The 13,027-nt window shown below is 37.0% G+C and overlaps 1 protein-coding gene across 27 annotated transcripts in view; it reads right to left on the bottom strand.

Moving 5' to 3' along the window:
- Window positions 1-13,027, bottom strand: part of LOC18434052 (uncharacterized) — a 17,187-nt gene extending 4,160 nt beyond the window's left edge. Inside the window, exons 1-10 of one of the 27 annotated variants that reach the window (XR_016042034.1) lie at window positions 12,587-13,027; window positions 11,908-11,988; window positions 10,191-10,250; window positions 8,532-8,615; window positions 6,239-6,282; window positions 5,921-5,963; window positions 3,666-3,737; window positions 3,476-3,577; window positions 3,052-3,229; window positions 2,452-2,524 (exon numbers count right to left, since the gene is read on the bottom strand). Coding sequence is in view for 11 of the 27 variants with exons in the window: in XM_006844127.4 (XP_006844190.1) it covers window positions 3,110-3,229; window positions 3,476-3,577; window positions 3,666-3,737; window positions 5,921-5,963; window positions 6,239-6,282; window positions 10,191-10,250; window positions 11,908-11,988; window positions 12,549-12,911 (885 nt within the window). In the remaining 16 variants the exon portion in view is untranslated. Of the gene's footprint in view, window positions 1-1,814; window positions 2,525-2,923; window positions 3,367-3,475; window positions 3,578-3,665; window positions 3,738-3,888; window positions 5,217-5,920; window positions 5,964-6,238; window positions 6,283-8,531; window positions 8,616-10,190; window positions 10,251-10,462; window positions 11,088-11,907; window positions 11,989-12,548 lie in introns of those variants that run through there. The other 26 variants (XR_016042033.1, XR_016042037.1, XR_002280931.2 and 23 more) reach the window with 26 other exon arrangements.

The following is a 13,027-nucleotide window of genomic DNA, read 5'->3' as shown; positions in this document are numbered from 1 at the left end:
ATGGACGGTGCATAATAGATTTTTAGACAGCTGTCCAAGTAGAGCGGTCCTGATGCAGCAATTTCGCAATTTCATAATTGAAACCTTAAACAAGTAGGGTCATTTTAATAATTTTCTAAATTGATTTCTATGGGAAAAATATCATTTAAATGCTGAAATCACCTAGATGGACATACCTGAACATGTAAGTTCCATCACGCTCAGCTACCCCTTTAAATGTATGTTAAAATGACCAAACTGTCCCCATTTCAGAATTGGAAACTTGAATAATTAGGGTCATTTTGATAACTTTCCCGCAAAAAAGTAGCTCGAGCCTAACCCTAGTTGTTCAAGGTTACAAAAACTTAATAACATTTACGATTAAAAAAATAATCATTTGATAACTTTTTACTACGAACCTTGTACATTTGCAAGTATCCGTTGGGATTATACAAATCAAGTAAGGTTGGCAATGGACCCAATGGGGAGACCCAACCTCCGGTCCAGGTATGGGTCCAAATTTTGGACCCAAAAAGTTGGGACCAGGTCCGGGTCCAGCCAAACCCAACTCAAATCATATGACTTATGTTATGGCGGTATTCGTAAATGTCGCCTATACGTTGGTTTTTTAGGAATTTTTAGTTATGTAAAACAGTAAGGAATTTGGGTATATGTGGGTATTTATAATTGTTGTGCAATACCGTAAATGTTGCAAAAAATATAGATATATGATGGTAAAAAAAAAAAAGGTGACGAAAAAAAAAAAAAAGGGAAACTCATAGTCATAAGGTGGTAATAGACCCGACCAAACCCGGGACCCGACAAATCCAAATATGGGTCCAAATTTTGAAGGTCGGGTCCAAATCCAAAACCGAGACCCAAATACTATTCTGGTTCAAGGAGGACCCGACCGTTGCCACCCCTAAACACAAATACGACCAGATTATCAAAATGCTCTACTTGTTCAAGGTTGCAAATTATGGGTGACATCTTAAATAACCTAGTGCAAGGTGATTTAACCGTGAAATTGATATTTCACTTTTTTACAAATGGAAATGGAATCTCTCTCTGTTGCTCTCTCTCCATTGAGTCTTAAGAAGATTTTTTGGGTACCATAAGAAGCCGTTTTGTTACAACAGGATAGATCAAAAAGCAAATATTTCCAATGATTGAAGGCTCTCATTATTTTCTTTACTACAATTGCTTCACAAATTTAGGCCTTCTTTATTTTCTTTAACTAATCCTCGCATTTACGGCTGCATTGGAATACTGGCGCAAGTCAGGTATCAAGAGGTTTTCTTTCTCATATCGGCAAGTGTTTTTGTAATAATCGAATATTGGAACTTCCAATTAAGTGAAGCATGCCAATTAAATATTGAAGGGAAAAGTTTATATAGAGTCTAAACAATCAAATGAGAACCCACCTCAAAATTTTCACTAGACAAGGTTGTTTTGATGCCCAAATATCATCAATTCGACCATCTCGACATCAAGATGCATGAAAATGATAAAAAAATAAATTTTAATTTTGAAAATAATGCATCTTGTAATGCACTTTTGGACCGTCAAAATTTTCAAGTTTTCATAGATCTGCTCAATCCATACTATTTTTTAAGCTTTAAATTTTATAATTAAAGATGAAAATATATTTTAAGGCAATCACAAAAATTTCCAGTATTGAAACCATATTTCTCGATATTGTTTGAAGGTGGGCTCTAATTTGATTGTTTAGAGCCTCGACTCTACATAAACAGCACCCAATATTAAATGGGAATCAAATTAATCCAAAATTAATGAAACTACTAGCCCTTCAACCAAAAGAAAGATTACTTTAATTTGCATGTAAACGTAGTTACTCTTATATATGTTTGATTCATCTATTTAAACAAAATATCCAGGGCACCCACGATTTAAATCCTTCTGCTCAAATTCGAATAGTCTCATTGTAGTTCTGGACTCTGGAAAACTAATTTCCAAGATATTCTTCCTTGGAAATGAACCATCTCTAGTGATTCCAAATGATTGCCCACCAAATTGGGGGAGAAATCTTCCATCACCCTTGTTGTTACCCCATTTTTAGAGAAAAAAACATTTTCCAACTAAATAGGTGCAAACTTTTATTCTCTAAATATGAATTTTCTTTAGCACCCCAACCCAGTCAGCTGGCCCTTAAAATCTAGGGCCTAAGCCACAAAATATGGCCCATGGGTCGGAGCAGGGCCGAGAAACTATGGCCCAAGGGTAGGGCCAGGGCCGAGTTTGGGCCAAGGCCGGCCCGGTTCAGCGCTCTCTTTTTATTTATTCTCTCCTACTATTTTAAATTTTTTTTGGCCCTTTGACCTAGCCCTATCTTCTTTTGCCCGAGCCAGGCCGGCCATATGGAGAATAGTCCTGGGCTAGGGCCAGGCAAGCCCAACCCGTTGACAGCCCCACCATTCCTTCTCAGTTTTGGGCAGTGGAGATGAACCATACCTCTAGTTGACAATACAATGGCGAGGGAACTGATCATCTCTGCTCATTGCCATTGAGAACAGATGGTGGAGACCTACATGTAGTATACAACAATGATCATTCGGTACAGCGGACTTTCCCAAAGAATAAATCCCTCACAAAACCATCTCATAAGGGAATGTTTACTAGGATAGAATTTGGCTTTCAAACAGTTTGCTAGCAGCTTCTCAACCATCCATTGTTGATATCAGATGGTTAAGGAGATAATTGCATAGCGTTTAAAATCTGGATGATATTGATGATTGCTTTTCCATTATATGATATGGGTACAGAACTACAAATCAAGCAGTGAAGAATACGTATACTACATGGACACCAGAGTTTCGCCCATGGAGAGAAATGAAGGAATAGAAGTATTGAACTTCTAAAGGGACAAATTGAAAGAGAAAAGGTGAAAGCTCTCAACAATAACGGTTCATTTTTAAGTGCACAATTTCACGAACATTTTCTTTAATTTCATAAAAATTAGAAAATTATATACGGATGAAGAATATCCCATGGCAAGAAGCCAAGAATACAAATTTCACAAGACAATGACAAGGAGAATATAAGGAGTATTACCTTCTTTGTCTGTTCATAAAATGACAGAGAAGCCTTGAATCAGCAACGCAGCATGCCATCAAATTGCTTTCTCAAGCCATCTTGGCAATGATAATGAAACTTTCATACCAAGTCGGCTCAGAAATACAGCATATAAAACATGCAGTAAGAACACGAAGAACCCACAGTTGAGTAAAAGCTGTTTGAAGACAGAAGGGCGAAAGAAGGGTCAGGTTTGGAGTATGGAAGAAATTTGCATGACACTAAATTTCAATTGTGGCTTCTGATGTTCTCTCTCCCTTGCGTATTTTTGTCAAGGACTGGATCCTGACATCTCTATGAGTTCAAGATGACACCCAGATAAATTTGCTGTTTGGTGGCTTCCAATTATATTCCAAAGAATTACCAAGTAGTAGAAGTGATTCTAAGGAATACGCAACATTACCAGAGTCCCAAATATTGTATATACGGCGTCCATCGATGGGATTGAGTTCATGCCCAAAGCTGCAAGCATGTAAGTGAGAGAAGCATGTATGTTTATGGTGATCTGCAAATCAGGAAAAGAGATGTCCAGAAATGATTTTCCATCTAGAAGATTAAAAAAAGACAATAGCATGAGAAATTGGAATATTTACCAGAGCAAGTATGTTTTCTCTCAACAAGAATGAGGATATCAACACATAGCCTATTGCGCCCATTGCACGAACCTACATAGAAAAAACTCTCTTTTGAGACAGAGTACGAGCATTTGGAAAGGTTGAAATAACAGAAAAAGTGGCAAGAGAGCCCTTGTTAGTCCTCCCAGGTGCAGAATCACCAGGATTGACAATATGTAAAGGAAACCATGCACATAATTACCAATCCATGCATTTTCGCAATTATATATTAGTTTGCCTCCATACAAACATCCATTAGGATTAGAACCTCTCCTCATGGTCAACTGTGCTTGACTGAGGTTCTCGCACAACGAGACCTAGGAGGAGATTCTGCAACTCCTTACGTAGTTCCTGATAAGGATAGCTCTTCTTTCTTCAGCAAGGGGCGTTTTTTGACCCAACAATATGTCAAGGAAACCACGCACATAATTACCAATCCATGCATTTACGCAATTATACATATTAGATATTAATTGGCCTCCATACAAACATCCATTAGGATTAGGACCATTGTAGGGCATCAATTCATATCATGACAGCACTGAACATAACAAAGAACTAGGCAGTTAAGTACCTAGCAAAAACATGCATCTAGATATGCTAAACAAATAACCTCATAAACCAAGAAAAAGAACTTTCAGACTCATATCTGGTCAAATTTACTTAACCATAGTACTGAATGCCACTGATTTCTAGGGAACGCACTTATCCAAGTCAAGTTCCTTTTACTCAGCACAACTTTCAGAGAGTTTGTTTACTCATCTAGAATTCAGACGAACCTGGCCATGCTCATGAAATGAAAAAGACCAAACCACTATTTTCACTAGGAAACAATACTGAATATGCTAATTTTCTTAGGATGTCTGTCCGCCATCATCAGGCAATGAAAGCACTTGGTTTTCTTTGATTTAATCACCGCCACTCAACGTCTCATGTCTCCCTCGACGATTAGGATTCTAGATTTTTTCTATATTTGGGACTCTTATGCATAAGGATTTTCAAATTAATTCGGTTGCAATATTTACACTGATGGATTTACACCTTTTTCTTCCACATTATCCTGGATCTAGATGATTTACAACTTTTTAGAAAGCACCCCACACCCACCTACTCATGCACGCACATCTGCACACTCACATATACAGGTAATTCTTGCATATAAAGTTGTCAAGAAAAGTGTGTATCGTAACAATACATTCGTCTTTTATTGGGATATTACAAAATCCGAAAAAATTTAAATCCAAAAATAAATGGATAATTCTAGGGGTTTTCAAGTTCATGTATTTCTTCAATTATGACTCAATTATGAGTCTATAGATATTACAAACTTTGGAAATATTAAATTCATTTAGGATATAGTCTTGCCAAATTCAATCAGCCTGTCTCCTATCTTTATGTCTTTTCAAAATGGAAACAATTTGTCCAAAATTAAAATGCCAAGAACATCTACTCTCCTAAATTTTCTCCTTTTGTGTCTTCCTCTCTCCAATTGCATGCCCATGCATTGCATTGCCTGTTGCATTGCATTGCCTGTACACCGGTGACAATGAATCATAGTCAAATCCCTGGTATCACCCATGATTGGCTGCCTTTATGAAAGAATTTTCAGTTAGAAATATCAGAAAACCATTGAACTCAGACAAATCTATTTACAAATAAAATGTAACATGAACATGCATTTTCAGTGGGACGTTTTGTTACCCTTAAGGAACGGCATACTCCAATAATTCTATAAATAACCCAGCAAGAAGGCAGAAGTTAATAAGTTAAATTTGAATATTTTTTCTTTGAATATTTCTCTTTGGTAATCAGTTACGAATTTATAATGGTGGAAACCTGCGACAAATTAAGTACCTCTCTAGCATATAGATAATGCCAATATACAATCAATCATCTTCTACAGAGTAAGAGCATATAAAGAACATAACTAAGATCAAATCAATCAATTTATAAAAAAAAAATTTAAGATCAAATTAATCGAGGAAAATGAGAAGAACTCAGCCCAGAGCATAAATTACCAAAAATCTTAAGGAAATTGCTAATTTTGACCATATTTCTGCTTCCCACTCAAAAACATGAGACCAATACTGCCAGGCAGAAGTTTGCCATACCCACACGGAATTTGGGAGGGAAACACGAGTGACAATAGATATTTCCAATAGCGTTTTTATAATAATTCTTAATCAAAACGCTGGCATAAATATAAAATCAAAGACTTAGCAATAGAGACTTGCCAAGGAGCAAAAGATGATGGATAATAGCCAATTAACTCCCAACCTGTGAAGAAGAAGAACATAGATCCAATTAGAGGAAATTGTGAGAAACCGATTTACTCCAAAGATGTATTCCTCTAAACCAAGAAGAATCAGGCAATGCAGTGAACAATGACTGTATTCACAGCAAGGAATAACTGCAGAAATTAAGGGTTTTTTTGTGTGTGTGTGTGTAGAAGAAAATAGAGATTGAAATGAACAATAAGTATGCAGTTTCATTGAAAATATAAAAAATAAAAAGAAATGAACGATGAGTATGAAGATCTCAAGGTAGAGTACCTCCACAAAGAACCCATGGCCAAACCAACGAGCCCATGCATAAGCTGCAGTTAATGAGGCAGTGAAGACTTCAATCATGGGTTCTGGTAACACATATCATCTAATCTCAAAGAATAATAAGAAATCTGCATGCAAAGAAAGTCGAATTTTCCTTGTTTTGACGACTAATGTGCAAGCAAACTTAGAATGTCCAAATGGAAACATAACTCCATGTGTCTCAATCTCTATGCCTAGAAAGTACTATTGGGTACAAAAGCTCAACCTGTGAGGATAATGAAGATGGTATTGCTTCAACTCAAGTTATGTGTATATAAAAGATCAGCACGTATCAAACCATCAGATGATTCATCACCTAAATCCTAAACTGACTATATAAAGTTTCAAATCTCAACTTCAAAATACAAAAGGCGCCATTTCTATTAGGATGGATGTGAATACAAATAATTTCAGGTATCAGGAGATAGAGAATATATTTCTGTGGTGCAATGTTCTTGTTTTACAGGTACTGTTACTGATTATCAGTTATGTAGAGCATTCAAGTAGGTCGTCTAAACATTACAAAGATACTTCCAGAGAATATTACAGCCCAATAAATGGACAAGATGACTAGCAGTGGAGGAAATTAGCCATAGACACAAGACAAATCCAAAAAGTATTGAAGAAAGTAAGAAAGAAACAACAAACCCTCCTAGCTAACAGGCAGTATAGCAGAACTTGGAGCAGACCATGCCCTTCACAAAGCCTAACCCCCACCCCCAACATGAAGCCTGAGCCCCAAACAAAACACTGACCTACCTTATGTATGCTTCTCTAAGCATAGTACCTAAAAAAGAAAGAAAATGGCAAAATTACATATGGACCAGATTTCTTACCCAATATTATGGTCTGGCCCATATTTTTCCCACATTTATGCGGAAACTACCCCCCTAGCCGGCTCTTCTTCTTATTCATTTTTGCTCGCCATGTCTGACATATCCAACATAGGACAGGTGGGAAATTCACCTCCCTACCCGACATTTCCAACACATGACAAGTGGGAAATTTATCATTCTATCTATTTCCTATTGCAATCAAAAAATTCAATTTTCTATTTTCTGTCTAGAATTCTCTATATTCATTTTTTAATTTTTAGAAAGAATGATGCCAAAATATTTAAAATTAATAGAGAACTTATTTTTGAATTTTTAAAATAAAATCAAAAATAAATTCTCTATTTATTTTTGAATTTTAAATTTTTCTAAAACAAAATTCAAAAATAAATTATCCATTTATTCATAAATATCTTCAAAAGTAGATAAATAATTCATTTTTTAAATGAATAATGCCAGGATACTCAAAAATAAATAGTAAAATTATTATTAAATTCATTTTACAAATTTAAAAATAAATTATCTTATTTTTCAATACTTTGGCATCAAGATTTCTAAAAAAAATTCCAAAATAAATAGAGAACTTTTAGAAAGAAAATAGAAAATAGAATTCTTTAAACTCAATAGAATAATAAAAAAAATGGAGTATTTTCCACTCGTCCTATGTTGGAAATGTCGGATAGCGAAGTGAATTTCCCACTTATCTTATGTAGGATATGTCGAAAGTTGACAAAACTAGAGAAAAAAAAAAGGGGGGAGTGGCGAAGGGGGTTTAATCTCTAGGTAAATTTGAGTAAAATATGGACAGACCGTAATATTTGGGGAAAAATCTGGTCCATACGTAATTTTGCCAAGGAACAAAAAATGCATGTTTCTCCAAGCCTTGGTGAACTCTAGGACCTACCCCCATCCTTGATCCCAAACCTAACCAAAATATATTGGCCATGGGCCCATGGCATTCAGTAACCTTCTCAAAAATGCATTATAAGGTCTTTCCAATTATTAAACAAAAAAAAAAAAGTTCCCTTGTACCCATATTTTTCTAAGGAATCCAATATCCATATGTTTTCCTCAAAAAAAAAAAAAAAAGCAACAACTGTCCCTTGTTTCGTTCACTTAAAAAGGGAGTCACAAAATCTCATGAATCAATCCGATCAAAACTTGAATGGAAGTGACCGAACTGTGGGAAGACTTTTTTATCCCAAAACTACATAACCTGGAATCAAACTTTAAGCCTCTTATTAGGTGCAGGGAGAAGTCATTCACAATTCTGAGGCAAAAACTTGTCAAAAGACTTACTGCCAATTATTCAATATTGTATAACTTCTTTAGCTTGTAGTGGATAATAAATTTTTTAGCACTTCACTTAAATATTCACCTCCTCTATCGGTCAATCATGGTAACACCATCCACACATAACTTACCTTTCACAAGCACGCACAACATAATGAAGTGGGGCAGCATCAAATTTGGCTGAAGCTTATGGTTGGTCCTGCACTTTCTCGTTCCTTTGGATCATCAAATAGTTAAATCAATCACAGAAGCTTTTGTAAGGGATGGCAATCATTTTGTTATCGCCTTCTTGGCAGATTATCACTATAGATCATGTTTCAGGGATTTTGCTAAAACGTCTACATGCTTTAAAGATAGCATATATATCTAAGGGAAAATTAGTAATATCCTATTTTCTCTACTATGTTGTAATTATTTCAACATATATGATTTTTTTAAGCTCATTATTTGTATGCATATGGTGTCCTTTCATCTGAGGCGGGGCCATTCAGTCCACAAAACTCATTTTCGATTCATATGACTTTGCTATGGCAGTTGGTTTAGCAAAAGCTACACCTACAGCTAGTACTACGTTCCATAAACAAAGAGGGTTAAATGATAAGAGTCCTTGGTGGCATACCAGACCCTATTCAGGAGTTCCAAATTTCAGGAATGAGGCCATTTTTTAACCTCCGTCCATTTAGAAGTTAAAAATGGCCTGTTTGTCCGGCCGCTATATTTTTGGGTGATAGGCTTTTTCAACCCCCTTGCCAAAGGGGACGCCACCAAAATGACCATCTAGGTAAAAGGAAACATGCTTTCCTCTATCCTTTTAATAGACGGGATTCACTTTTGTTTTTTGAGTAATTTACGTATGGAGACAAAAAAATAGAAAATATGAAATAGGCCAATTTTGGGCAGAAATTATGCGAAGGTCGGTCAACCTGTGTTTTTTTTTTTCAAAGTTGCCCCTCAATCCGAGGATGGGATCCTCAAACCGCTTTTTATTTTTATTTTATTTTTTGTTTGAGTTCTTTCAATAGTAGGGCAGTGCGCTAGTGTGAGGGGCAGAGCCCAATCCAGAAGGCAGTCTATAGTTGGCATCTTCAAGCCGTATTATTTCTCAGCAAACAAATGAGCTAATGCAATCCGAGGAACAAATGAGCTAATGCAGTCTGAGGATGCCAACCTCAGACCACACTGAAGAGCACTAGAGAAGGCTGTCCGAGAATGGGCAGCTCGGACCGCCTCTGAATGCTTAACAAAGTCAGTCTTTGCGGTCCGAGGACACCAACCTTGGACCTCTTTGAAGAGCACTACAGAAGGCGGTCCGATGATGCTAACATCGGACCAATTGGGCACTACCACAAGCATTAGGGCACAGCCCTATTATCAAAAAAGCTCAAAAAAAAAAAAAAAAAATTAAAATGCGGTCTGAGGATGGTATCCTCAAACCAAGGGGAAATTTTGTAAAAAATAAAAACCTTCAAGTTGACCGACCTTCCGCATAATTTTTCCCAAAATTTACTCATTTCGTATTTTAGTATTTTTTTCTTATGTCCGTACGCAATTCACTCTTTTTTTTTAATATCATTTTAATAGACTTGTTGGGCCATCCAAATAGGACCTTCGTTTGCACTCCCATCAAATTATTGATGAAACCAAAATAATTAATTCATATAAAGGAACTCAAAACTACAAATTCCAACTCACAATAGCATCATATGAAATGCATCCAAATTCACAAGAAAAGAAGTTAATAACAGAACTTAAAGCAAACAAAAAGGAGGACTAGTTTTGAAAATGCTTACCAGGTAGGTTAATGCCTTTACTGGGCCAGATAATGTAAGCAATAACATCGCAGTTGCCACCTGCTTAACAAATTGGAGCGAATATAAAGCATACATCACGCAGATAAGTATCACATTCCATTGAAAAAATGTTGGCTCTATGGAAAGAGCAAAAAGGTACCATCCCATTAAGTGGACACAGATTTGTATGCTGAAACTAGAGGTTGCAGTAGGTCTTATAAAGCATATTAGAACCACCAGAGCCCCTCCATGATCTGGAAAGAAAGACTTGGTTTTGTGAACAATATAAGGCAAAAGGTAAGCAGTGGCTGAAATGCTCAATTCGGGCTAGACTCCTGGATTGGGAGAGATCCCCAGTTTAAGTTCTTCCCAACTATTTTCTTCGGCCATTAGGAGTGAAACAACAATGGGAGAGATCATTGAAGGGTCTGGCCACTCCATGGTTTGGACCCATGTCCAAGAAGACCATTGAAGTCAGACAAGATTGAGGCTTTCAAAAAAATGTGCAGCTTATGTTCAATACCTTCTTCTCGCCTACAGTGGAGGATAGACTCATATGGGCACCAAAGTAGAGGCAAGTTCTCAGTTAGGCCGATTTGCAAATCATTACTTGGAGTGGCAAGGTTAACTCAGCTGCTAGAATTGTGTGGTTCATCCCAGGCCCTCATAAGACCCAGGCTTTGCTTGGCTGACAGTGCTATGCAAAGCCAAAACCGAAACAGTAAGTCACATGTATCTATGTTGTTTTTTTACATGACAAATTTGGACGTTCTTCTTGTGATAATTTGGCTTGGTCTGGGTCATTGTGGATGCCTTACTCTCTCAATAGTACTCCCCAGCACTCCCGAAGATGGATTTAAGCTGTGGTGGCTTACCTCGTTGGTAGTCCTTTGGCTGCTGAGGAAAGATAGGAATAAGAGATGCTTTAATAACAAAATTCAAGAAGTGGCAAGTACCAAGGAAAACATACAAGCCACAGCCATTTCGTGGGCAAGAACCAGGAAGGAGTTCTGGGGATGACCAATCAACAAATTTGAAACAAAGTGGAAGAAGATTGCCACATCAAGGGTAACCAAGGAAAGCCAGACCTAACCAGTGGCCACCGCCTCCTGAAGGCAGAGTCAAGCTGAACTTTGATGGGTGCTCCAAGGGGAACCCGGGTTCAGCAGGGGTTGGGGGGGTATTGAGGAATTGCCAGGGCATAATTCTCAATGACATACTTTGGGCCTCTACTAAACTATTCCTCATGCAAAGCAGAGGTGATATCCATGTTAACTAGGGTTAAAAGTATGGCTATGAGGCAGAGTGGCATTATAGAAGAGGGAGACTCTATCAATGTAGTTGCGGGGGGCAGGTGGAAAGGAATCATGTCCCTGGAAGCTACAGAATTTCATCAGAGAAATTTGGAATCTTGTCATGAAACTAAAGGCCACCTTTACTCATACAGGTAGAGAGTCTAATGAAGAGGCAAACAACCTTTCAAGACAAGGATGCCAAACCAGGAGTTGACACATACCATCTTTGAAGTGGCCGGGGAAAATTCATTCCAACTTTGTAGAGTGTAGTATATATATATACTCATTTTCATAAATGGGGAATAAATATACTTGTACATCATTTTTATTAATAGAAATACCCTTAAGGGAAAAAAAAATTGTTGGCTCCTCTAATACCTTTCTATGCATGTAAAAACACAAGTATGTGATTAGAAACATACCATGGTTTTTCTTCCAGCTGCAACACCCCATCGCATTGAGGATATTACAATCGGCAATGAGAAGAAACAACCAAAGTAATTCTGGAAAGGGAATATATAGTATATATGTCAGGTAATGTTAACTTGCATAAGCAACCATAAAATATAAACCACATGCTAAAGTGAATGTATATTTTTTCTTGTAAGTGATAAAAGTGATATAAATTAAATTGGAATAAAAAAATTAACAGTTCTTGGTTTCATGGTTATTAGTTCTTTCCATATTACTCCTTTTAATCCCATTTTCGTAAATTTTTTTTTTTGTTTCATGAATCAGAATCCTCCTAAAAAGCTGAGATGAAACCAAGAGAGTTGCAAGTTTACAAAATGGCGACCTAAAAGACTAAGACTAAACTGAAGAAAAGCTTCAAAGTTTACAAAAGGGGGCCCTATAAAACTAAGATGAAAACAGATGAGAACAATTTCAGAAATGGAAACCTTTAAAGCAAGTAAATTCCTCAGAAATACCCAATTCTACACAGATAAATAAACAAATAAAAGGAATTAAATCTGGAGTCAGTAAAAATACCCATTTTCCACGATAAAGAAACAAAAAACAACAATCGCATATGAAAAAGCTTAAAAAATTGCTGAAAATTTACCTCAATGGCAAGAGAATTGCTGAGAAAATAAGCCAAACCTGCAACAGCTGCAAACATTGCGCACTCCACTAGTCTTAGAGTACTCTGGAAAACTTCTCTTTCCTCTTCTACATCCTCAAACTCCATCAAAGCTCCACCATCTCCATGTACAGGAATTAGGGGTTCTTTATGGCCAGGAGCTTCTCTTTCAGCGGCTGAATTAGGATTTTGGAGCTTCCTCTTATAGAAAAAATGGGGGAAAGAGAGGGAAGAGAAGTCATTTTTGTGACTGTGAAAGGAATTGGACTTGCGGAAAGCTCTTGAGGCGGAGAAGAAGACCTTTGGAAAATGGAAGCTTGTGGGGAAATTGCAGAGAAGAGACATGAGGTTCTCTGCTCAACGTTCGCAGCTTTCAGAGTGCATTTCCAGCCCTCTCTCTCTCTCTCTCTCTCTCTCTCTCTTCAGCCATTAGATTTTTTTGGCACCTAGAGAGTGCTCCC

The sequence above is a fragment of the Amborella trichopoda genome, chromosome 10, assembly GCF_054954075.1.
Source record: "Amborella trichopoda isolate Santa Cruz 75 chromosome 10, AtrichopodaSantaCruz75HAP2 v2.0, whole genome shotgun sequence".
Taxonomy (NCBI): domain Eukaryota; kingdom Viridiplantae; phylum Streptophyta; class Magnoliopsida; order Amborellales; family Amborellaceae; genus Amborella; species Amborella trichopoda.
This window is presented reverse-complemented; position numbering and strand designations above follow the sequence as displayed.